The sequence below is a fragment of the Melospiza melodia genome, chromosome Z (assembly GCF_035770615.1).
Source record: "Melospiza melodia melodia isolate bMelMel2 chromosome Z, bMelMel2.pri, whole genome shotgun sequence".
Lineage (NCBI taxonomy): Eukaryota > Metazoa > Chordata > Aves > Passeriformes > Passerellidae > Melospiza > Melospiza melodia.
The window spans coordinates 32,474,339-32,502,124 of NC_086226.1; the positions used below are offsets into that span (position 1 = coordinate 32,474,339).

The window sequence follows — 27,786 nt, forward strand, 5'->3', positions numbered from 1 at the left end:
GAAAAAAAGAGATGCAATGAGGACACTTCACCAAGAATTCTGTCTTTCTTAGGAACTTCTGTTGACTACTAGATCCTAACAAATTTAATTCTGCTAAAATCAATGGGTATTTTACTATCAGCTTCAATGACAAGGATATAAAAAAGGAATCATATTCAAATAGAACATGGAAGGCTATAATAAAATTTAATTAGCTGCACCCATCAGGGCTTGTACTAAATTAAGCACTGAACCTATAATAAATAAGCACAAGAGCCTAATGTGAATAAGCCAACAATAATAGGAAATCTGTATCTTTTGTTCTTTCCTTTTGATTTTGAAGTACTTCTCTTGTAAGAGTCTACACAGGACAAAATGAAAATTACCAGGATGGGGCAGATAGTTCTCTCTAAAACAGAACAGATGATGGATGTATTCTCCAATTCTGATTTAAAGGCACAGAAAAATTCACAACAAAAGAACAACCGGAAAAAATCACTGTATTCTGCAATAGTATTCCAAACCCATATAATCTCGTATTTCATACAAATCAAAGGATATTTAGGAAAGTGAGTGTCCTTTACACAGTCTGAGGAGCCCAAATAAAACAAATAGATTTACATTATCACTAAAAAAATTCATATAATTTTCCAGAGAAGTATGGTAATAACCTAGGTTATGTTTTTCACTGTCTTTCTGATGAAAATATGAACTCTTACACTGCAATTTAATTATCTTTCCCAACTCCTACTTCACAAATATTGCACCACTCCAACTTTTTTCTTCTTTTACTTACTTTGGAATTCAGTATTGCTCAGAGTTCTCTTTCAATTATTCTACATTTGTTGATTATTTTAATGCACTGAAAATCTGCACAAAGAGCAGTTTCTACTCTCTCTCCAACCACAAAAATTACATTCCACTAGTGTCTGGCAACTTAATTACTGTGTGTTTTGGATTAAAACACAGAGTTACAGCAGGTAGATGAAGGAAGGTGTCTATGTACTTATGCATGTACACCCTCTTAATTTGTAAACAAGAATTAAAAAAAACCCAAAAACAACTCCATAACAAAATCTTCCCAGATTCTCCCAGCTTCTGTTAAAAATGATTTAAAACTTAAATTCTTTCCCTTCATCCATGATTCTGAAGACTGCTGGCTTTGTCTCTCTGCTCACGTCCAAAATGTGTAGTAGTAGTGGGAGACCACCAGAGGAAGACCCTGCAAGGGCAGGCCTGTGATGAACAAATGCTGTGTACACCATACATCCATAAAAACCACATGCAACTCCTGACAAGACAACTGCACAGTACATAATAGCCCAGTAACAGAGTTGAACTGAGGTCAAGCCTGGAATTACTCATTTTAATTGTCTTATTCTAATTTTTTTTTATCCTCCTAGCTTTTTTGTATTGTAAGATCACAAGTAAGTTGTGTACATATTGGTTCTGAATAAAACACTGAAACATGAGTTTATTGTTTCTCATTGTTGGAATTTCCTAGAGGAAAAATATTGCCAAAACAATTTAATAGCGTATTCAAAATTAAGAGTGCATTTTGACCCAAGTGACTATAAATTAACCTAAAAAAAAAGAAGAAAGACAATAAATTCTGCATTTTCCAAAAAAATCAGGAAAATAACTGCAACAAAAGAGCATTTCAAAGAGTCAGTGAACAATACTGAGAAAGCATGTCTGCTAATCAAGGTAAGGACAGTTCATTTGGAGGAAAGATTTCCACAGCTTGAGGCTGGAAGCTTTGTGTTTGGAGAAATGTGCTGTAAAATATTAAAATATTTGAATGTCGTTAATTTTTGATTCACCTTCAACAAAACCAGGAGAACTGTATCACTCAAATGTGAACCATTTCACTTCTCATAAGATTTCATGTGATTTCAGTGAAGCAAGACATGTTTCCTGTAAAGCACTTGAATGATGTGTTTTGAATTTGTTTCAAAGGTGAAGCTTTTCCCAAGATCCCCACATTGAGGACGGTCCTCATCCCTCACAGCGTTGCTCAAGGCTGTTGCCAAATATCACAGTACCAATTGTGACAACCACGGGAGAAAGGGGAGTTTTCACAATAGGAATTGTGCAATCAGATTAGCCAGTCCAAGGAGGATTATGGAGATGTGAATAATCCGTGCGGGCCACGTCAGCTGCCCAGCACGGTGCAGGGAGATCATGTAAATGAGTGACGGATATACGAACACAAAGGCCAGACCACATGTTGCTCCAGAGTATCTGAGGAAAGAGGGGATGAAAAAAGAAAAAAAAGAATGAATGCTTTGCCTTTATTCTTATTTCTTGTTGTCATTTCCCCCCGCCAAACCAATGAACACTCTGGATGAATACTGACTATCTGCAATTGCTAACAGAAACAGCAATTTCTGTTCCTTACTGACCTCCTTCACTAGCACTTAATTACCACCCTCTGTGTTGTCCAGCCCCCTGCTTGCTTGTACCTGCACTCTGACATGGCTCTGTCCTTTCAGTCACACTCTGTGATGCTGTTGGGGACTAAATCCCTTACTTAAGACTTGATGTTTCTACTTTCTTTGGGGAAATTTGTCAACATGCAACAGAAAGAGTCTGACAGTGCATCCTCTGTTACATATCCTTTACTGTCAGAACTGCAAACCTCCTTGCAGCCCAGCCATCTGAGAACACGTATTAAAGCATTTAAATATAGAAATGTTCCTGAATCTGCAATTCTTATTTTAATTTATTTAATGAGCTTCTAGCAAATCATTCTTCAGATCTAAAAGGAACAACATGCTCTTCTGGTTACATGATCAACCACAGTAAGGGAAACATTTAACTACTCTTTTTCTAACCCATCCCTTGCTTACAAAAATGTTCTCATTATTTTCACCTACTAAGCAGCCAAATGTTATTAAGTAACAACATATTTTGTTTCATATATTTGAACATTCCTTTCCAAGGAATGATCAGTCTAACTAGCAAGCATGCATGTTAGACTGTAAAAGGACAATTTATCTGCTGGAAATCCACTGTTCGACATGTTTCATTACTATGCACATTATAGACAAATCAGGTAAGCACCAGTTTGCAAACAGAGGTATGTATTGCACAATGTTTAACCAAATTAGGCATCGGGAAGAAATTCTCTCCTGACAGGGTGCTGAGACATTGGAATAGGTTGCCTAGGAAAGCTGTGGATGTCCTGTCCCTGGAAATGTTCAAGGCTGGGTACGACGGGACTCTGAGCAACCTGGTCTAGCAGCAGGTGTTCCTTGCCCATGGCAGGAGGTTGGAACCAGATGAGCTTCAAGGTCTCTTTCAACCTTAAGGTCCATTCTAGCATTCTAAGAGTCTATGATGACAATTTACTTGACCATCTCTATTACTGGAATACAAAAATATTTACTACAAGAAGAGACAGAAGAAAAAGAGGAAATGGGAAAAACCCTCAAAGATCAGCCACTGAGCAAAAGAAAGTTATTTTGCTACTTTGGTCAGACCCAAACCTGTCATTCTGGTTTTATAATTGCAGATTTCGGTATTTTTAAACACCTCCTTCTCCTGGTTGCTTTAGGAAAGATGCAAACCAAGAATAAATGACAATGCATATAAATATGTTGACGTCAAACATAGCAAAGTATGACTTCCTTATTATTTCCTCTAATATTTTCTAATTATAGAAATCCTACCTTTTCATCAACATAGTAAATTTAAGATATCAGTTAGAGACACGTTGATGCCACTTGCTTTCTTGGATTTTTATTATGGACCTTCAACCCAGGTTCCAATGGTCTTAATACAAAACAGAAACTTAAGAGAAGAACACAGTAACAAAGCAACTCTTCTTCTGGCACCATACTCTTTTATGAGTACAGTTACAAGGTCCTAAAGTACACCTCCAATAAAACTCAACCACCTCAGACACAGAGGCAGAATAACAGATGTCAGAACTTTGCCAGCTGATTGTTTACACACCAAGTTATTTACAACTTAAGAAGGCATAAGCTTCACAAAATATAAAGGTACAATTATTAGTGCTCTTTTTCAACATCAAGACACAAACATAGTAACACCACAGGGAAGCTCACTGCAAACAAACAACACTCACCTTATGATACCTCCTATATTTGGATAAAATCTTGCCATTGCTACTCCAGCTCCTACAATGGCTAGGTTCAGGATAAGCACATGGAAAAGGCTACAGGAAAGTGAGGAAAGAGTGTTAACATCTGTTATATTTATTACAAAATACCACCACTGTCCTTCATTTACTCTAATATTTAACTGGTACACGAATGGTATTTTCATTTGCATGACTCACTCTATTAAAGCTAATTAATTTCACAGCAAACATGTCATCTACTGAATAGTCAGAATGCCAATTTCTAAATATCTAGTATTTTGACTCAAGATATTCTTAAGGACTAAGAATGTGCAATTTGGCAATTCTTATGAAAAACATCATACATGGTACTCAGCACTCAAGTATTTCAGATGGACATTCAAATACCAAAGAAACAATACTGTATAACTTAATTCCCACAAGAAAGAATTAGCTTGTTCGCAGAACGATCTGAATTGCTCAAAGTCAGCTAATGGAAACCAGAAGAAAGGCAAAGATGAATCAAGTGGAAAACATTACAAACACTATTAAAATTTGAACTCTACTGCATTTTGATAGAGGACAAATATTTAAAATGCTAGATGTCTTATAGTATATGAACTGTAATGAACTTCCTTGCTCCTACCCAATTTATGCTGAATTTTTTTGCTGAATTTGTTTTTACAAATAATTTCCCGTTGCTTTCCTTTTGTATTAAGGATGAGAAAAAAACGGAGATTTTTTTATTCTGCAAAAACAGGTTTTAATGCATCAGACAAATTCAGTGCCGAGCACTGTGCAGCACAGAGCTAAGACTCAGGAAAGTATCACTTTTCCTTTCGGGAATATGAAATGTTGGCATATTTTAGCATAAGGTAAAGTCAGGAAATAGAATAAAAACCTGTGATATTTTGGTCACACAGCTGTTTCTATGAAGGGAAAAAAGAATTTTCACAGAGGAAATATGCATACACTTACAGGTTTTGTTTATTCTTCTGGAGGATATGATTTCCTAAAATATACAAAACCTGTAAGTCAAGGCTAATTTTTTCTTCACTGTAGAAAGTATGTGTATTATGGAGGATCTAACTAACAAACTTTTAAAAAGTGACAGCTTCCATGGCTATGGCTGAAAGGCTGCCTGCCAGTTTCCAATTTAGGAAGAAAGATTAAAGACATAGAACAGTCTCATTAAAGTTCAGGGAAATGAAGATAATTAAAACACAAAGGAATAATTTAAGCTATGGACTTTTTTTAACCTTCCATCTTTTAACATTTATTTTAAAAAGACAAAAAAATTCTTCAATTTTGTACATGACATTTTAACAGTGGTGCAAGAAGTGTACATTAGAGATGAACAACTGCAGTGAGACTACAGCAGCCGTTTAAGTTTTTTCTGGGTATAAATCTGGTAAGACCTCATGAACAAAAAATAAAATCCCAAGAATCAGACTTCTTAGGGACCAAATGTGTACACCATCTCTAATACTGCTAAGGAAAGCCAGTTAACTGACCTGTCCACAAAAAAGTGTCTGCCATTAAAAACTACCTCCTCTCTCCCTACACGTGGCAGATCACAGACCTTACTATCACACAACTGAAGCAGAAAGTTTATGGACACATAAAATGACAGTACTTCTTCCATTCTCTTTTTGCTAAGATTGTTTTTTCAGCAAGAGGGACTAAAACCAGGGTAGGCTGACTAATTCAAAAATGTTCTGCAAATTTGTGCCAGTTCAGAGTATTTTAGCAAAAAACCTGGAAAATCTCTGAAGTATTTTATTCTGGCATGCTTTGAAGACGTGATTTTGTTGTTCAAAGCTGTTGTTTTAAAAAATTACTTCTAGAGTCTTTTAAATTTTGAAAGCAAATAGGAGTGTCTGTATCTTTGGTGTGAAATGAAACATTTTTCAATTTCTTGATCTGGGAAAGGATTATTAGGTTGAGGGGGGGACAATGTCTTCTGGCTCATTTGAAAACAATGGTCCTCAAATGCTGAAGTCTCCAAAGCAATTCAGTACTTGTGGAGTAGTGCTTTGCAGTTTTCTCTGTCAAGATTAATCAGATTCCTCAAAAACAATACCAAAATCAGAAGGTCTGAAAAGGCTTTGCACCTATCTGTTTCAATGTGAAAGATTACATTGCACTTCTGCCCTGGAACATCCTTGCTCCTTTCTTTATCTTTTTAAACAGCCCGAGTTGTAACCATGACAGTGGACAACTGGTATTTAACCAGCAAATCCTTTCTTTTACCTAGGCAGATAGTCACAGCTCAGCTCAGCTCATCTCCAGGATGGGGAAAAAGTCGTGATCTTTTTGGAGAGAAAGGCATTACCATTTACCAAAAAAACCCCTACTCTTCTGAATTAAGTAAAATCTGGTACCTAGGGCTATAAGTAGCTACATTATTTGAGGCAGTACATTTCTTAGGACTCTAGAGCTCCATGCAGGTGTGTTCCAGACAGGACAAGTCTTCTAGCCTGTGACATTTCAATAAGTTCTGAATTGTTCAGGTTTAGCCTGACACTGGCTTACAGTAAAGTTAATGCTCACAACACACTGCAAAAGGACAGCCAGGAAACAGCATTTGGAGGCATGGGAAATAACCACACCATTGTTTATTAAAATTATATGATGAAAAGTATTTAGAGGACATTAGAGATTAGAAAAGATTTGGCCTGATTGTGCTTAATCACCCTGGTCACATACAGGTGTTTTCTAAATGGTGTAACTTTCGTCATCATGGTCAATGGCAGCAGAGTCGGGTGGCCCATGCCAGGGCTGGACTGTCTGCCTGGGCAGCCTGGTTAGGGCTACTGCTCTGAGGCACAGGTTGGGTTGCCTGAAAGAGGCTGTAATTCACAAAGGAAGCACACCCATGGCAAGTCTTCTGTCCTCAGTCTCCATACTCTCAGCTGGGCAGTTGAAGATTCTAGCTCTTTTCTACAAAGGGAATCACTGCTCACCTGCAAAAATCCTGCAATCCCACAAAAATGGTAATGGAAAGGAGAAGGGAAAAAGATTAGAAGAAAACGCAAGCTATCTCCTAAGTCTTGCTTTTTTCTCTGCTGGCAATGTTAACCTTTCAGATTGACAGAGGGGAGAAACAACCTTGTATGCCAGAAGATTATTAAAGGGCTTGCTCCATCAAGTTCTCTCCCACTGAAGTCACTGAACAGCAGTGACCATATATATCTAATTAACTTTGGCATCCTCAAAGTAAGAATCATGTCAAAAACAGTGAAACCAAACCCTAGCACAGGGGAAATTTAAAGACAGAAACTGATTTTAAATCTCTTCAAGTTTTAAGTTCTCTCAGAAGTTCGAGACTCAGCATGGAGTCACAGGATGAACACACACGATAAAGGAAATTGGAAAGCAAGGAAAGAAGAAAATCAGGATCACCCAAGTAAGAATATTTGAGAGGCTTCTGTATCTAAAAATGCATTTTCTTCCTGGAAATCTCACTCAAGTGACATTGGTCAAAAGACAATGAATCACAACCTTTAAGAGAAGCTAGGCAGAAGTCAGATGAAGAGCAGAAAGCAAACATGCATGCAAACAGAAGAAATGTATTTCACTGCATCAGAAGACATATGTCTGTGGGAGAACTGGCAGGTCTGCTGGGCTACCATGGAGTAAAGGGATGACAATCATTGAGGAAAGCTAAGTGATTTTTGTCTATCAGCTTATTTAACCTTTTTAAAAGTTTTAAAAAATCATCAGATGAATGTTTAAAGCACTTTATGCACACCATATAATTAATCAAGAGAATCTCTGTCACAAATATTACTGTAGGAAAGAGCCAGTAACAATAAAAATAAATTGGCTTTCTGTACATATAGGAAGATCCAGAGTCAAGCAAGAAACAGCAGATAAAGTACATGCATCTGGCCCTAAATCAGCTGTTAAATGACGCCATTACAAACATGTCTCATTATAGAAAAGAAAGCAATTACCCAATACACAGAATTTTAGCCTTCCTTAACATCACCAGGGAGAGCAAAGAGAATGAACAGTTCCTTGGGTTTTGTCCCAGTACATCACTTTCCCTGTTGTAATCCATTTACAAGCATACATTTTGCAAAATAAAAGAAGGAATTAGGATGTCTTCTCTCATTTCTAAATCTTTTGTAGGAAGTAGAGAAAGGCTGAAGGATTTATGGATTGAGTGCACCCTCAGCATCAAGTTGTGTATGGTGCAGTGGACATTCTGGAGGGAAGGGATGCCATCCAAAGCGTCCTGGACAGGCTTGAGAGGTGGGACCCTGCAAACCTCAGGGAGCTCAGCAAGGCCAAGGGCAAGGTCCTGCACCTGCATTGGGGCAATCCCAGGCACACCCACAGGCTGGGCAGAGAAGTGATTGAGAGCAGCCCCACGAGGAAGGACTTGGCGGTGGTGGCTGATGAAAACTCACCATGAGCCAGCAGGGAGTGCTCCCAGCCCAGAAAGCCAAGGAAATCCTGGGCTGCATCCAAAGCAGCTTTGGCCAGCAGATGAGAGAGGAGTTCTACCCCTCTGCTCTGCTCTGCTCTGCTGAGACCCCACCTGCAGCACTGCATCCAGCTCTGGGGTTCCCAGCATGATGACAAGGAGTTGTTAGAACAAGTCCAGAGGAGGGCCAGGAGGTCGGTGAGGGCTGGAGCACCCCTGCTATGAGGATGGGCTGAGCAAGCTGGGGCTGTGCAGCCTGGGGAAGAGAGGATTGTGTGGGGACCTCAGAGACACCTTCCAGTACCTGAAAGGGCCTACAGGGACGCTGGAGAGGGATTCTCTGACAGGAACTGGAGTGACGGGGCAAGGAGGAATGGGTACACTCTGAAAGAGGGAGATTTAGGTTAAATACATGGAAGAAACTCTACTGCAAGGGTGAGGTTTCCCAGGAAAGCTATGGATGGCCCACCTCTGGAAGTGTTCAAGGCCAGTTTGGATGGGGGTCTGAGCAACGTGGTCTAGTCAAAGCTGTCCCTGCTGATAGCAGTGGGGCTGGAACAAATGAACTTCAAGGTCCTTTGCAATCCAAACCACTCTATGATCCTCTGTGATGATGCCTGTAAGAAGATTGCTGTGTCTAGCACATCTACACGTGCCTTTCAGTTTAAGATAGGCAGAGACAGAAGTCGCTGATACAGGTACATAAGAGCAAGGAGAATCCTCTTTCTTAGAATCAAGAATGCTTTTGCTCTCCTCCTGACTGTTGGAAGACAAGACTCCCATTTCCTTTCAGATAAACCATCTCCCACTGTTCAGCTTATTGGGAAACCTGGAAGAAAAAAGTTACATGTTGTCTGTTTAAGCACTTATGTTTGGAGAGGCTGAGGTGCTTCATCACTCAAGACTATGGGTTAGTAGGATACACTACAGGTAAACAGCAAAGAGTTGTTAACAGAAAAACAGCACTACAGAATAAAAAGCATGACACAAAAGAGATGAAAATCAAATCTTCCGACAATAAAAGCTCCTTTGAAGATGAGTATGCAGTTTCTCATAATCATCCAGTTATAATCCATGATTTTCCAGAAAAAAATAGGATATTAACCATGATGCTACTTTTGGTAGAATTTGCCTTTCATTAGATAAAAAAATCTAGACTATAAATTCCAAACCAGGAAACTAGTATCTTGGTGCTTTATTATAATCAGTTTCAGATAAAGAAAAAGGGGTAAAACCCAGAGAATGAAATTGATCTGAGCAATACAATCACACCCAGGAAATAAAAACTATCTGGCAGCCCTGTAAACATGTGTGAGATCAAGCTATTTGCTTTAAGTTGCATCCGTACAGATTTCTATGGACTTCATTTATTAACTTAATGGGTATCTGTTAACTCCACCCACAGCAGCAGCAGGAACCTACACCTGAAAATAACTGCTGATGTGAAGAAGCCTGGCTTTTAAAATCAGTGAGCTTCCACGTAAAGCAACCAACAGCTTAAAACTGAAGATAGGAAAATTTCTAATGGAGACTTTGACCGAAGGAGAAGGTGTTTCTGTTACGGGTTTCTGACTTTGTTGTCTGACTTTTTTGGCAGGAAAATTATAGTCAGAAGGCAAATTTACAACATTTCTCTCACTTGCAAAGAAAACTTAATATAAGAAAGATGCATGCATGAAAAGATATGTGATTTAGCACATAGAATCACAGAGTTAAATGAGGCTAGCTTGTCAACAGAGATCCTGCTCTTTGCCTCCTTTTTCATCCTTTGGGCTCACTACTCACACAAAAATTTTCTCCAGGCATATGACCCAGAGTATTCTCCTCCATATATTCACATTATACAGAAAAATCTAAGAGGTAAAGCACGAATTTGTACAGATCAATCTTCTTATTGCCCAAGAGCTGTTAGCCCTGATTAATGAGGATTTTGAGAAAAGATTCCAACTATATTCAAGTATTAGTAGGGTGCTCATTTTCCTACACAAAAAGCTACAGAAATTAATATTTCCAAGTAGGTTGTTCAGAGTGAATCAATAGGCTCTCCAGTAAGATATCAGTCTATGTCAATAAAAGCAAAAGCTTCATATTTGTAAAACATATCCCTACAAAATCAGCTCTGGGGAAAACCGAAAATACGGAAGTTTTTCCTAGAGAGGTCATAAAGTGCTACTAAAGGAGATTTGTCATCTTAGGTGACTGGTGAGAACCAGTCATGAAGACACATTCAACAACCAGGCAGTAAATCTTTACTATCCTCCCACAGACATGTTCTGCGCTTGCTACCAGCCTCCAGCAAGTCTTCACTGCATAGAAAAATACAAGGGCTGACCTTGTAAATGCACAGAAGCCAGAGCCTGAAGGTTAATTCAGTGATTTCTGTGCTGTGTTTGAGACACCTGGGATGTCAGAGAGCGAGAGAGCCCATCAGCCAGATTATGGTACCTTATAGGTTGGAGAGACTTATATGGCTTCCTAGAAACCATTTTTAACTTCTCAGAAGCTTTAAATACTTTACTACGAGGAGTCTTAAAACAAAGTAAATTCAAAAATGAGTGAAGCTACCCACAGGACATCCTGGAGACAAAAATCATCTGCATCATCAAATCCGTCATACCACGAAGGCTTAAAACAGCAAGCTGGAATTAACCTGAGAAGAGACTGGCACAAAGCTGTAGGTTCTAGGAGAGCCCGTGAGGGAAATGAAAACCATTCTGGTCAGAGAGTAACTAGAGGGAGGAGATAGGAAAAGGCATATCCACATAATATAGAGGACAAGATTATTTCCCAGTGGCTGTGAAATCCATCTTTAGCACTTAAATAAATGGCCTTGTTTCCAACAGTAACTTGCAGCAGTTCCTAAAAATCCCAATGTTGAACTGCATACAATTCTGAGTCAAAAAAAGCAGGCATTTATTTCACTGCCTAATTTTAGGCATTCAGTTTCTAGAACCTATTTCAGGACTCAGAAGAAACCTGAAACTTGGAACAACATCTCTGCAGACCTAAACTGTTGATGCCACAGAGGAAATACACATTCCTTTCTGAGATTTTTTTTTTCCTTTCATCCATCAACAGTAATTCACAATACAAAATAAGAAACTTGGAGATTAATGGCAACTTCTCAGCTGTGACAAATTCAGTACTCCAGTACTCCAAATATAAATGTCCTAGGTTTTATTTAAGAAACCAAACTAAAACTGAAATCTGCATCAGCTCTTCCCTGGAGTACAGACACTGTACAAATGCAAGGGTGTGGCTCATCTCTGAAATTAGCATGTGAAAAGTTATTTTTATAAGCATAGCAGCAGCCCAGATAGCACAAGTAACAACACACTCAGCTATTAGCTCTGTTTAAAAACAGATGGATGATTACTAATCAGGCACGATCAAAACAAAGATGGCATGCTGAAAGGTTAGTATTTGGAGTATATATTTTTCACAGCTTAAGGATTGCTAGATTAAATGCTCCTAGACTAAACATTTTTTTCCCTTTTGTCATATAATTGCATAACCCAAAGGGAGTGTGTTGACAAAATTATTATTTATTGATAAAAGGAAGAGCTAAACTAAAAGAACCCCCCTCCCCCATTCTGCTCTGGCAAACTGTAACAGTCCTGATCTGCAGGTGTGCCCATTCACCCTGACTCTACAAACTCTGTGAAACCAGCTTATGAAATGAACCTAATGTACAAAGAAAATCCCCAAAATCTAGCCAAATTTCTGACAACAGAAAGCCAGTTAAGCAGAGTGTGCCAGACTATTGTCAAGAAACAGACTCCTTACCTTGGGTAAGCACTTCCAAACAACTGTCTTAACAGCTGGACTCGTGCCAGATAGCCCAACAGTGGGTATACAGTCATCATTTGGAACAGCAGGAATATTCTTGCAACAAACGACATGATGTCATCACTGGGAAAGTTATCTAGAAAATTCTAAACATATAAGTAAAGTTACATATCAATGGTGGCTTGTTTACATATATCTGCTGGGTTTTAATATCTATGTGCCAGAAAGAATGGGACAAAACCCAAACAACTACAATTGCTAAATGAACTCCATAACATGAAAAACCCTCTCCCTCTTTTACAACTGCCTTGCCACATAATAACAACCAATTTTTGAATGTTACTAAGCTGATGTCAGTGTTAATGCTATTATTACATAATGAATTGCTTTCTGATCTTTTGAACATCCTCAAACAATCCAGGCTGTGGAAAGGCCACCTGACCTTTTAGGCAGATGGATTCATATGCTCCTTTTATCTATCATACCATAACTACTTATTAAAAACAGTTACTTAGTGAGTAGAACTGCATTACATACAAATGAGTAAGGGATCATACACTACTAGTGGGAACATTTGAAAAAGTATTATAAGACTTAAACATCATAGAAATATACAAACAGCTTCATAAGTACCTGAGAGAGCTAAGAAAATAAATGGGAAGGAAATCACTCATTACATGTTATTTAAATGTGGATTTCATCCTGTGAAATTATTTCAGTACAAAATAATTTGTTTAACAGTGATACCAGTTCTAACTAATCCACAGTCAGAGGAAGCCTTTAAATGCCACCTTATTACTAAATATTATGCCAGAGCTATAGAACACCTGGCATAACATGGATCCCCCACTGATAACTGCTATCTCTGAAGCAATTTAGGGCGTGGAAATCATCTTTGCCTAGAAGCAGATAAAGAGTTTTTGGCCTTCGTAGAGTATTTCATGTGGTGCTATTATCAAAAGAACTCTGCTGGCAAGGCTCACCAGTGTCAGACTCCAGAGGTCAGACTTCAAATGTAATTGCAGTGAGGACTCCTGTCTAAACAAACTTGCTTTCACATTCTATTTCTTCTGGAATCCCAAAGAGTCACTGCACACACTTCTCAGGATTAAAGAAGCTAAAGAAATGAAAAGCTCAATTGCTCACTTTTTCATTTTGGTCCTTCATCACTTTCACAGAGTATTTATTATATGTTTGTTTTTCACTCAAATATTGGGAACCATTTGTGAATATAAATGAGATAACACAAGCATTACTCATCTGTTCATGGTAGTGCCCACAAGGTGTCCCACCAACTGACCACAGTCAAGCACAGATGCTCCTGCCAGGGTGAATCATGAAGCAAGAAGCAGTAGCTGGGGTTTTTTTTAATGCGCATTTATAAAAAGGTTAATGGACAAGTAGGGTATCTTGGCATGTATTAGGAAGAGCACTGCCAGCAGGTCGAGGTGGGTGATCCTGCCCCTCTACTCAGCCCTGGTGAGGCACATCTTGAGTGCTGTGTCCAGTTCTGGGCTTCTCAGTGCAACAGACACGGAGCTCCTGGAGTGGACCCTCCAGCTCAGGGCTACAAAGATGATCAAGGGACTGGAGCATCTCTCTTACAAGGAAAGGATGAGGGAGCTGGGCCTATTCCCGTTGCACCTCATCAATGTACACAGGCATCTGAAAGGAGGGTGCCAAGAGGACGGATCTGGCTCTTCTTGGTGGTGCCAAGCAATAGGACAAGAGGCAATGGGCAGAAACTGATGCACAGGAAGTTCCAAAGGAAGATGAGGAAGAACTTCTTCACAGTGTGAGTGACTGTGCATTAGAACAGACTGCCCACAGAGGTTCTGGAGTCTCCCTCACTGAAGATATTCCAGAACCATCTGGATGCAATCCTGTGCCATATCCTCTGGGATAGCCCTGCTTGAGTAGGGAGGTTGGACCACATTACCCACTTCGGTCCCCAAAAAAACCATCTTGTGATTCCTTGAAATATATAATACAGTAAAATATCTCACCTGTTCAATACATTCTTTGGATAATGGTGGAGAAGGAAAAGATGCAAAAATTATCACTCCAACATACAGGTATGTCAGTCCAACCAGGAAGTATGCAATAGAGAGGTCTCTCACCTGAGGAAAAACAAGATTTTATTTTGGCCAGCACTTACATACAAAACCTAATAATAAGATTTCTATTTCATGTATTACTGTTACTTTTATATGCATTACTTTCTTCTGTTTACTACTATCACTTGTACATTTTTATTTTTACTTCCTACTACTTGGATGGAGACTTCAGACCTGGTTCTAATCAGATCAGAAAGCTTCAATACCCAAAGTGGACCTAGACATGTATTGTTGATCTCTCAACATACAAAAAAGGCGCCATGAATGAGATACGCCGACAGATGTAGTGTGTTATTCCTGATGCATAAGTTTAGACTAGTTATTAAAACAAACAAGAAATCCCTTCTACTTTCTTACATTCAACTATTCCTAATAAGACCCTTGGGACACTGACACACAGAAAGCCTAGAAAGCCATATGTTAAATTTCTTATCCTGAATAAAATCTTGCGGTCAAAGACATCAGTCTACCCAACTGTAATACAAAGGAATTTAATCAGAGGTTTTAAGGAGAGAGTGTTGAAGCTAGGGTCCTAAATCCACACTTAACTACACTACATACACTTAAGTATGGATTTAAACCTAAACTTCAAAGTTCAGTTCTGAAAATTCTGGCTATCTTTTTAAGGTATATAATATATACAAGTGTTTTCCACTGCACAAAAATAACCACACGTTTATTACAGGAAAATGACTGGCAAAACTAATTAAGTACTTTATGAAACTAGAGAATTCACATATACATCAGACTGATCTCACAGCAATGTACTTGTTGAGTTATTCTTCTACATAAATTACTTCCTTTGGAAATAAAGAGGGAGACCATTTGTTTCTAGTTATTAGCTAACTAAATCCTGTGTAAGCTTTGTTACAGTACAAAACACTCACCACCTTACAGAAAGCCATTTGTTCAGCTGCTGCTAATCATCAGCTTCTTAAAGGATTACTAGTAATGTTTCAATACATGACCCTATTTTCCCAAGGCTGAGAAGCAAGTCTTACTAGCCCAGGCATAGCACCAAATTATTAGGATTACACTGGTTTCCAGACCAGGGTGATAATTATCACCTTCAGCCAGCTCACTGAACATGAGCAAAGCTTCCTCACATCTGTGCATGGGAATGTTTCCCATAGTGCTTCTTCACACTATCTTATTGACAGAAACACATATCCTACACCATTCCAGGCTCTGCCAAGGGCAAGGCAATCCCTGAGGAAATGATAAAATACTAGATTATGAGTTGTGAGAGAAATTCAAATAGAAGCCAGTTTTTTGTGAAAGACGTGGAATCTCCTATTCATTTTGCATGTTTTGGGGGTAGAAGATTGCTGTCTGATGAGGAATATTATTTGCCTTTTAGAGGCTGATGGGAAAAAGGAATCAGCGTGATTTGAACATGTTCCAGGGTCATGTTCCAGCCTTTCAAGCTCCCAGCAGCTGCACACTTCTAGCTGCAAACTCTTCCTTCTGCTGACCACTTAAATGCACATGGAAGATGATTGCCTAGACTTCACTCTCCTCATACTGGCCATTGAGTAAGGACTATCAACTTTCATCAGAAGTCGAGCAGTAGCCTTTTCTTTAAATTATGTGCAGAATTTCTTCTTGTGACATGAGAAGCTGTACAGATTTTTATATATCATCTACACCTTCAAAAGCACTAGTGCCCACCCACTATAAGAACTAATTTTAAGAATATTAAATATGAGCATCCATATTTCTTGCAGGTATTTATCAGTAACTTCCATTAATTGTAGGACTCAAGAGACACAGTAACGCAGTTTTGCAAAGAGATGCAGACTCTCATCTCTTGAGGACAGGACTTGGACAATTTTTCAAAACACATCCAGTGTGTTCTGCACATCTTAATTCACATCATCTGCCAAAATCTGCTTTAAGTCCGGTATTTTAGGTGCAGTCCTGGCGCATAAAAATGGTATAGTAACTCACAGTTGTTATTTGTACTCTGCCTACACATAAGTTCTAGAACCAACTGTAAAACTATTTTTGCTGTGATGGGTGCATGCAGTTGTGAGGGCAAGAAATGTGAAATAAAATTCTTACTGCTTCCTTTAGACATGAAAAATGGTAGATAGGTGGTGTGCTATTACCTCTAACAGGTACTTGCACCAGTACTAACCAGTTCATGTTTCCAGAGTTCTTAAGGGTGGTATGCTTTAATCTGCAATGAAACTAAGTGCTGAGATAATTTTGATAATTTATTTTCATAGCGTGTAACACAACAGACTATTTTCTCCAGGTGTTGTCACCATAGAAAGAGTACCCAGATTTTGATCTGAATAGCTATTAAACAAAAAATAGACAACTTGAAAACCTGAATTTATTTTTTTCTCAAACATCCATCAGCTCCCTTCCAAATACATGCTTCTGTGTGTAAGATGGTTACCTCTGTACAACAACATGAGTTTACATAACAGGAACATCTTTTGATTAATGTTCATTATTCCTCAAGAGACCTGGGTTCACTCCCTTAAGACGTTGACAGTACTGTTTAGACAGCATAATTCCAGAAAAAAAATCAAAGGACACATGGGGAGAGATAAAAGCATTATTTTAAGTAAGAGCAATAACTACACTTTTTTGTTTTAAATTTGATACTTGAGGCATTTACATTCACACAAAAGCAGACATTGCTGTGGTGAATGCTGCCTAAGCATAAGAATATAGCAATTCTTACAGCCACAGCTTAAGAATCAAACTTGTAGAAAAAACAATGTTGGAAGCAGGAAGTATTTGTAGAATCACAGTGGGAGTCTCCAAGTAAGTATCTAAGGCAACATGCTGGTCACAGTTCATAAGGATCATAGCCTGATACCTGCCAAATCCTTCTCAAATACACCTGAAGTAACAGGCAGATTTTCAGACAGAGCTTGGAGAGCAAACTCCCTGTAGTTACTTCTGACACGGAGCTCTCCTGGTCAGATCCACAGAACAAAGAAGTGGTTAGAAGTGCTGCTGGAAGAAGAGAAAATTGGCTGATCAAGGCCAGCAGCAGCAGTAGAACAAAGGAAGAAATCAGCCTCCTAACAAAAGGATGACTGTGGAGCTAACAAAGACAGCCCTGAAAGCACAAGACATTGTATCACATCCACAGACCAGTCCTATTCAGGTGCTGGCCAGACTTGCAGCAAGGGATTTGACATGGCACAGAGGAGGCTCTGTGGCTCTATGGGCATTTCTTACATGGTGCTGCCACATGGTACTTCCAGGCCTTGATTTGCCTGCTGAATGCCATCAGCTCACTTCCTTCCTCAGTACCAGTGAAAGCTACTTTGTGGAGTTGCTTCTTGGATGGAGAAGCCAGTATCAGTGCTTAGTAATGATTACCACATTTGAAATACCTTTTGATCATCACATTTCAGATTAGTCCCTTCTCAAGAGAGATGCTGACTCCCTAATATCTCAACAGGACTTTGATCTAGATCATAAAAATGACTCCACCTGCTCGTGCATCAAGGACAAGTTGTAAGATTTAACTGGGTGACAAAAATAAGTACTTTACCAGGATGGATGATGCTGTGCATAATTTTGGCAGGAAACAGAAACCAATGGTATGGCACCATCAAGGGAAGCTCAGTCTGTTTACAGGGAATAAAGTGTTTCAATACTGCAGAAAATAAGTACCATTTACAGCTCCATGCCTTCTGCAGTTAATAGCTAGAGAAAAAACATCTCCTCATTCACAGCCTTTCTCCCAAGTATATCCACAAACAACTGTCGGGAGACAGCACTAGCTTATTTATGCCTGTAGATCATGGTGGGCTTGTGTAGCATCCATAGTGTTGCTCAGGGAAACTGATCACAAACACTAATCAGGAAAAAACCAACCAACCAAAACCCACACCTACCCTCCTTTTTGTGGCTGGGTTACATTTCCTATGCAAATTGTTTTTGAACCATTTGACTGACACTGTACAAAGACTTATGCTGATAAATACAAGGAGGCAGCAGCAGTGGGAGATGAGACCAGAAAGGTAAATTCTGAACTGCAGACTAAAAACCTGCTCACAGGGCTATGCTGCTGACATGTGGCTTACTCTAGTGCACTGCTCTTCTCTTCTCACACCCACACCACTGTACAGGAATAGCGGCCAGAGCACTCCTCCCCCATGTATTTTAGCTTTGGGCTGTGATGCACGCCTGTGACCAGAATGGAAGCTGCTATTGTTTTGAATTTCTGACTCCATAACAGGAATGTTATTGTTTGTCTTACTCTCCTCCAGCTCCCCAGAGAGTTGTTCTATGACCTCTACTTTCAGTAAGTTTTGCTCAAGACAAAAGCAGTGCTTTTCCAGCTTGCCAAGTTCTGTGCCTTTTGACAGAACACTGAGGGAAGTGCCATCCTAACAGGTCCATCAATAAAACAGTGAAGTTTTTATCCATGGAGTTATGTCAGTATCACCCTATCAGATACTGAGAGAAGAAAGCATCTTGTAAATATATTGGAAAAACCCCCCATGACTTATGACAGAGGGCAAGACCCCTATATATATGGAAATCTCCCACTTAGTCCAGCCGCTTAGTGACATAATCACAAAACAGCTCTTCAAGAGCACAGGTACTTCATTAACATTTGCAAAGCATTTTTGAGACCTAGGTGAAAGGCTCCTGTACAGCTACAAAGAGGAAAAGTAATCTCCAGCCAAATAAAATTACTACAAGAATCATAGAGATTTGTTTTCCTTTTAGAAGTCTTTCCTGCCATACTTCAAAGCTGTCCTTTATAAGAAATTTGAACATTCTTCTGCAATGCAGAGTTTTGTCAAGGGCTTGAGATCCATGCTACGGCTGACTTGGAAATTCAAGTTAAGCTCCAGGAAAGGTATTAGAAAAGCTGATTCAAATGCGGGCAGCAGTTTCTTCCGCCTTCACACAGGAAAAGCAAGCTAAAGAACACTCCAGGTGCTGCTCTTTGCATCTGACTGCTTGCTCCGATGTAAACAGAGGGGGAAAATACACAGGAAAACCTTGAAGATGGAATGAGGGTATTAGCATATAGACCTGATTGCTGGAGATCTACCCTTTAGAATTTGAAAGCCACAGTTAAAGAGAAATCTTCCCCTTCTCCACATCATAAGATTTTCTTAAGGAAATCAAGAAAAAGCTTATTTAGCTTTCTTTGTCCAGACCTCCAGCTGAGAAGCCCTAAGCCCCCAGAAGCCTTCCTGGAGGAGAATGCATGACTCCTTTGCAGATACATAATTCACAAGCTGGTCTTGATTCACAGGTAAAAGGAAGTAACTATGCAGACTTTTAAAGCCTAAGAGGTCATCTCATTGCATTGGTACATAATCTGTACTTCACTGTCAAATAATCAAATCTGATCTATTTTATCTGATGTGCTGTATAGGCATCTGGCTGTTAGTGGTGCTGATTCAGTAGCAGGGACAAGAGGTTCCAGAGGTTCCTTACAACCTCAAGCATTCTGGGATTCTGTGATTTTATTACAGTTTTTCATACAGCTAGTATTTAAAAATCTTTTTATGTTATTGCAGGTACCTTTACAGCTAACATTTTAATGAAGCTGGACAAGAATCCTTGGAAGTAGGGAGGAAAAAATAAAATAATAAAAAAAATGAAAGTAAAAGTTACTCTCAGACTCTGTGTATTGTATTTACTCCATTTAGTATTTTAAAATGGGAAGATATTAACAAAGAATGCAGTTCCATCTGGAGAAGCAGCACTTAGCTTTTTCAAGGGTAAAGCACCAGTCCAAAGACTATGTATCACAAAGCCTCCTGATCCAGGCTTCAACTTGCAGGATTTCCTAAATTGTGCCAAGTTTCTTTATGGTCTTTGACTAGAATTGTGAGACAAAGTTTTGAAGTATTACCTAGACCTCAAAATTACTGTTCAGGATTCTGCTAACATCAGTCATGTACCAAATATTTTCCACCATTTTTCATTCTAAAATTGGTCAGTTTTCATTAAGACCTACAACATAGTCAAGTCATCTGCCTCTTGTGTGCAATTTGGCCATTTAATACCAGCTTGTAAATTTCGGGCATTCCTCAGAGCTTTTCTGTAATTTGTAATTTTTCTGTTACTCCTTCATAGCAAGGAAAAGAATGTGTAATTTTTTCTTATCAAATCACAAGAAAAAATTACTATTGTTTGGCAATCTAGAATAAATAAGCACAGTCTTGTGAAGTTACTTACGTTGTTTTCTTGATTCCTGTTATTCTGAAGAAGTGTGATGACACAATTGTGGATGAAGAAGGCAAGTGTTAGAACCCCTGTGAGCTGAGGGAACAGAATTCTAAACTCTAAACAAAGAAAAAAAAGGTGTTTTTAAATTACTCTTTGAAACATACAATGACAAAATGCAGATGACATACAGTGCTCTGGAGGGTAGTGACAAACGCATGAACCTCCACCTTGAAATGGGACAATCTATCTCATATCTGACCATAGCCAATGCAGATACTTAATCAGGAAGTGCAAGATACATGAAGACAACAGTTACTATAGAATATACTTTCCAGCAGGGCTTCTCTGATAGACTCCAACCATCAGTGATTACTAGGTTAATTTAAGATTGGTACATACAAGGTTTTCTGCTCCTCAACAGTTTAATTGGAAATCATTTGTGAAATTGGAATTGACAGCAGTGAGGCTGTATACCTACGGGTTCCTGAAGAGGGAGATGGAGGGAAGGAATCATTTACCCTGTGAACACTTCTAGTTATTAAGAAGTCACTTATGCTACCAGAAGAAAAATTACATCTGTAGATACTTAAGAGGTTCTGCTTACAAGACAGGGCATAAAGAAAGGCAGAGCAATTTCTTATCATGCTTCACAGCATGTATGAAAAGAATTTCCTTCTTTTGGGAATAGCATTTTTCTGCTTGTTTTAATACTCAAAAGATGTTCACAAGATGGTGGTTCTCCAAGTGCTGCAAATGGTCTAGGAATTCACCAATGCATAACATCATTAGAGCACCATCTTAATTGGTATTACCTAAGAATGTACGTTCTCTTTAAAGTGCTAATAGCATTTAGAGAACCCTAAGATAGTCAGCTTCTGAAAAGCATCCAGAAGTATAGCACAACACTCTTCAGAGGTTCACAAACCCTTACAGAACAAACCACAGAGAGCTCCAAGCAAACATATTTAAAACAGACTTCTGTAAAGTGCTATGAAGTTAGGAAAGTAAACACACTCCAGGCAACTAATGAAGGGCTTCTCCAAACTGAAAGAATAAGCTTTCCCTAGAGCTGGTTTCACTGTACCTTCAATATCTAATTAGCATGATGTGCTACTGACAGAATTGAGAGTGCAAGCGACTTCTGGCCTTGACTTCTAGGCTCGTTTTCCATGCACTACTTCAATCTCAATAATAAAAATCAAACTGACAGTTTCAGAATCTCATGGAAGCTGTATTTGTATGCATTAGTTACCTGCCTTTTCCATCTCCTAGCAGTAGGAGTTTTTGCCAAATTAATCAAACTACTGGGTGCTCTATTTCTCAATGGCCTGCAGCACGTGTGTCACTACAACCCATTCTTCTCATTTGTTTCTAAGATCAGAAGAAGGGACACTATTCTTGTTCAGGACACAGCTCAATGTTCAGGACACAGCTCCCTACAGCTAACTGGTCCTAAAATTTTGCTTATTGTAAAGGATGGGGAAAAGCCAATTAGGACCTAACCTTTGTTCTTTTATTCCAGGTTTCTTAAAAAAGAAACTTGATCTCTTTAGGCTAGCTGTTCAAGCAATACTAAATACTGATATGTACTGATGGGATAAAACCAGCTAATGGGTGTTTGAAAGAGAAGAACTACTAAGATTATGGCCAAAAACTTGAGATAAACTGGGAAGCACAGGAAAACTGTACTTGCAAATTATGATGAATGAGCTATTTCACTTAAGCAAGACAGTGTGTGGAGAACTTAAATCACCCTTAACAGTCAGTCTGTCTACAGTTTGTAATTTCTAATTGCTACTGAAATAGGCATGATCTGAAACACGTACAACTAGAACTTAAAGTAACATAGGTGAAACAGGTCTAAGGTAAGCTCTCTGGTATAGGATATATGTTGAAGATTCCTCTGATAGGGGCTCCTTCTCTTCCTTACTGCTAATACTGCCTGTTAACTAAGGAACATCACTGGGAAAGGGATTCCTTGCCACTTGGTCTGGAGGGATCTTTCCTCTAGTTGCCACATCAGACAGCATTTCCTCTATTTATGTCTCAGATTGTTAAAAGGCAAATGAGAGAAAAAAAAATCCTAAACTCACCACATATATACTTCACCACTGCATTTTAACTATCTTACCTGGTACAAAAAATTCATTCTCTGTAAACCAGTTGAATTCTAAGTGCATTCCCAGATGAGCAGCCTTTACTGTAACCAGAAAAACTAAGTAGACAACTGAAACTGTACCTGGAAAAAACAAGAGCCAAACAAATACCATGATATAGTACAAAGTATTTATGCAGGGTTTAATTTCTCCTCCGTCCATCCAGTTACTAGTAGTCAAACAGTTATGGTTAGTATTCATTCCTAACAGAAGACTAGGTCTAAACTTCTTCACTTGTCTTATAGGTCAGAGAGAAAAAAAGATGCACATGCACACAATGTAAACTTCCAGCAAGTTTAAATAACTTTCTGGCACTGGTGACAGCAGAGGAAGTACCCTGCCATTCCTGCTGCTGGGCACGTAGGTCTTTAGGCACAAACAGACCAGTTCCAGCTTCCACTGCCAGAATTTCAATCTAAGTGGAGACTGATCATAGCACTCCAGCTATTACAATGTCCATCTAGTCACTGACTTTTTGAACCAAACAGCTCAATGGAAATTACTGCACTTATGAACTTTACACTGGGAACTAGAAGCTGATAATGACACTTCAATGCTACTGATTAAAACATTATGTTAAACGTAACTTTGGATAATCTTTATTATAATACTGGATTTGCATTCCATCTCATTGGTTAGGAGGCATCCAGCAGGCACCTGTACAGCTTAACAACTAGAAATGAGATCACAGATGGGTATAATGCCTTGCTGTGTATACCTGCAGAATGGAGGGTATATGGTCTTGTTTCAGACCATTTGAAAGAGACAAGAGCAGAACAAGAACTACCTAAAAATTGAAGAAAACTGAACAACAATAATTAAGGCTACTGCAATGAACCTCATGGCCAATAATGCTGCTAGTTAGCAGAGAACAGGCTCTAAGTAAGTGAAGACAAAACCCCAGCATTTTAACCCATCAAGGTTCAAAAATAAACAGAAGGAATTATGATTTGATAGATAATCTCAAGAAATTAGGAAAATAAAATGTTCTGTATGTGAAGATCAGCTAAAAGACTCTTAGTTTCCTAAGAACCTCTGTTTCCACAGGTATCAAAATAAGTAAAACTCTACTGAGATAAATTTCATCATCTCAAAATTGTCTTCCATTTTTTATTGTCTTATAAACGTCAAGGTTTACAAAAATTAAGGCAATTTTAAACACCTTCTCAATTACATAATAATCTATTGAGTAATGAGTAATTAATATTCTGGGTTTAAAATTTTTTTCTACATAAAACCCACACCTTTTGTACAGAGGCAGTATCAAGTACCCAAATTCCCGCATGGTATTCTCATTTAGTGGTTTCAGCAAGAGCAGATCCAAGCTCTGATAAAGTGTAACTATGGAACAGACGAACAAACTAGACCTTCAAATCCCCGTCCTCTATCACCTTTCCACCTTTACAAAGCATATACAACTTTTTCAACCTCTGATCCACATCCAGTTTTCTCTTTCTCTTCATTGTGGGCTTCACTGCTACTCCTCAGACATCTTCTACTCCCTGAACTGTGACCAGCCCCACCCATCGTGCATATGCTTTACTCACTTTACCAGCCCCACCACCTTGGCATTCTACCTCAAGACATGTAAGCAGGAAGTCACAATTGTTTCCTATGCAGCACAGAAGAATCCACAATATTGGAAGTTGGGACAAAGAACAGAAGCAGGTCATACTGACTGACTGATGTTGTAATTAATTAGTCACCTGATTGGCAGAAAATGACTTCAGATCAGAAGCAACTGCTGGTTTGAAATGTTTACCAGAGGAGGAAGAGTATGCCCGACTATACCAAGGTAATATGTATCAAATGCTGCACAGTAGTATGTATAGAACCATTTGGGAAAATCTGTAGATGTAAGGGAATTTGTTTCACAGTATTATCAAGCAAGAAAAAGGAAGAAAAGGAAAGGAAGAAAAATGAACTCCCTATTACCCGTAAGATTCAAGCAAAGCAGCAGACAAAGCCCTTGGGCTTAATAAACCAACCAACAACCCACTCTGAGGCTCAATATGGGCTGCCACCAAAATACTGGAACAGTGGCTGGAAAGCTGCCTAATAGAAAAGGATCTGGAGACAGAAGCTGAACACAGGCTGGCAATGTGCTGACAGGTGGCCAAGAAGGCCAATGGCATCCTGGCCTGGATCAGCAATGCTGTGGCCAGCAGGGCCAGGGCAGGGATTGTCCCCCTGTGCTGGGCACTGATGAGGCTGCCCCTGTGACATCAATACTGCCAGTTTTGGGCCCCTCATGACAGGAGGACTTTTTGATGCTGGAAGTGTCTAGGGAAAGGAAATTAAGCTAATGAAGGGTGAGGAGCACAAGTGCTGTGAGGAGCAGCTGAGGGAGCTGGGGGTGTTTGTCCTGGAGAAAAGGAGGCTCAGCGGGGACCTTATCACTCTCTACAACTGCCTGAACAACTGGCTGTGGCCAGGAAAGGCCTGGTCTCTTCTCCCAGGCAACCAGTGACAGGATGAGAGGACATAGCTTCAAGCTGTGCCAGGGAATGTTCAGATTTGGAAAATGTTCTTCTCAGAACGGGTTGTCAAGCTTTGAAACAGACTGTCCAGAGAAATTATTGAGTCACCATCCCTAGATGTATGAAATCTGCACAATGTGCAGATATATAACACTTATGGACATGGTTTAGTGGTGGACTTGATAGTGATGGGTTAACAGTTGCACTCAATAACCTTACAGACTTTTCCAACCTAAAAGATTTTATGATTCTACTCACTGGAGCAGTTTTCACTGTCTTCTATACACTTCAGTCACAGCGAACCAATGCTTTAATAGTATTTGTTACCTACCTAGAACATTAAACTTTGCAAAGAAGGATGGAGACTTCAGATTTAGCAGGGGTAGAAGAACTGCAATCAGGTAAAATGGCACTGTTTTTGATTTGTCCCACCATTCTTCAAAGAGTTCAAAACCTGTTCTGTTGCCAGATGAGAACATCACAGTCCTGTTCTGTGGTGGGTGATCACTAGCAGCACTTGGACAAATGACTGGAAGAAAGGAAAAGAAAAACATCCTCAGATGAAAAGAGTTTTACTTGCACAGAATATTCAGAATCAGGATCCCACAACTGCTGGTGTGTTTTACTACTGAGGACTGCTCAAGTGCAGTGTTCAGTATCTCAGTTCCTACCTTGTTTGTTTTTTTAAATCAGGAATTCATTGCTAAGATTCCACTGCTAGGCACCTTGCACTCGAATCTGACAGAGGTACAGTTCTCCCAGCTGAGCACAACAAAGATGATAATTTATCTGAAGCCCAAGTTGTGACACAGGATCATCCTTCAAAGTCATACACCTATAACAAGGCCTATTCAGTGCCCATGTGTACCTGCTGGAATCAAGTCATAGGAATGCTCCCTTGCATCTGGCTGCATATTTAGCATCCTAATCTGTCCCTGCACACTTCAGTGAGATCTTATCAACCAAAATTCAAGTGCACCGAAGAGCCTAAATTACTGTAAATTGCTCTAAAAACAAACTAAGGATTACAAGAAAGCCACTGTAACAACTGGCAGGTTGAAAACCCTACACTCAACAAAATCACTCTTGTCATCTTTGTGCCATGACAGGGGCAAGTACATTACTGCCAGACAACACAACACAACAAATTTAAGATGTGCTCCAGTAAGAGGTAAGTGCTAAGAGGTAATGCATACTCCTCTCACATGGAGGTTGATCAATGGCAGCACCTGAACAAGTGATTGGAAAAAAATCAACCAAAAAGACCCTCTGAGGAAGACATGCCTATGAAGCTCTGTGCTGAAATATAAAATTCACTGTTCTCATAATGTCTTACTTAAAATCTTGGCATCCCACAGCAGTTGATAGCCACTATCCTACATTGTCTCCATTTCTGTTCTGTCAAAAAAGGCAAAGGCATAAAAAACATTCTCATAAATTTCTTCCTTAAAACAGGATTGTTTCACAAACCTTGAAAAACACTTTTGTTCTTACTGATCTCCTTGGTAGCCCTGGATGTCCTGTCAAGAGACACTTGAACATCTGACAGCCCTTAATTTTGTGTAGCAGCTGCTTTAAATCTTCTAGTTGGTGGAGGATAGTGTGGAATATTGTCTACTTTGCTTCCAAGTTATACCTCCTGCTGCATAAGCATGGGAGAGAACAGCAAAAGCAGGAGAGAGCACAAATTGGTGCCTAGCTGGTAAGGACTGTTAGAGGAGCAGGATTCAACACTAGCTCAAACACAAATCAACTGGTTTTCAGAATTATTTCTCAATGCCTTTGCCCAACTCCAACATCTGTTCTCCAGAAACACAGCTGCAGCTAGTGTTACACACAGCTGCCCAGCTGGTAGTGATATGTTTCCCCATTCCTCATGCACTCAGGATAGAGAAAGCTTTCTGCTTCCTAAGAACCAGTACGGATTCAGTCACTATGACAGAGGCAGAAAAGATTCAGGGGTTGACAACGCCTGCCTTGCTTTGCTCCTGCCTTCATTCTACATTATTCTGCCTACTTAAGAACTTGGAACAGACCTATGTTCACACTTGACTGCAGTTTCTTCCCTAAGTTGTGCAAATCTCACGCTCTCCAAAAGCATAAGTAGAGGTGCAAGTAGCCTGACGCTTATTTCTTTTTTTGCACTCAGCATCAAAAAAACTGTTCTTACATAAGTTTTTTGAAGAATAATCTTGCAGCACAACTTTTGAGTAGTAAAGTTGCCCCAGACAAGACTTTAAACAGTAAACAGAACTAAAGCGCCTCAAATTTAGGGTGTGAAAGTAAAAACTCCTCAAGGCAATTCCTCATTGTGCAACTACTGTTAAAAAGTTAACAATAACACTTTTAAGGAGGATGTATCTGGGCATACAGAAACTTGTAACTAGCTCTTTAATACTTATTCTCACCTCCACTTTTTAAACTTATTTTTTACTGCCCCAGTTATTCAGATCTCCTAGTGTGTGGTTATTTGTGGAAGTACAAATCCCAGATAGAAACTTGCTGTTTTTTAAGAAACACATAGTTACAACTTATGATATATGATTTATAACTGGCATGTGGTTAGGCACTG

At 39.2% G+C, this 27,786-nt stretch overlaps 1 protein-coding gene across 4 annotated transcripts in view; it reads right to left on the reverse strand.

The window, feature by feature from the left end:
- Positions 1–462: 462 nt before the first annotated feature.
- SLC38A9 (solute carrier family 38 member 9) overlaps positions 463–27,786 on the reverse strand; it is a 45,503-nt gene continuing 18,179 nt past the window's right edge. For all 4 annotated transcript variants that reach the window (XM_063181004.1, XM_063181002.1, XM_063181005.1 and 1 more), the window contains 7 exons: positions 25,546–25,743; positions 22,710–22,817; positions 20,588–20,694; positions 14,297–14,410; positions 12,288–12,436; positions 4,073–4,162; positions 463–2,223 (listed from right to left, as the gene is read on the reverse strand). In XM_063181004.1, the coding sequence (XP_063037074.1) occupies positions 2,058–2,223; positions 4,073–4,162; positions 12,288–12,436; positions 14,297–14,410; positions 20,588–20,694; positions 22,710–22,817; positions 25,546–25,743 (932 nt within the window). In that variant the 3' untranslated portion in view covers positions 463–2,057. The remainder of the gene's footprint in view (positions 2,224–4,072; positions 4,163–12,287; positions 12,437–14,296; positions 14,411–20,587; positions 20,695–22,709; positions 22,818–25,545; positions 25,744–27,786) is intronic.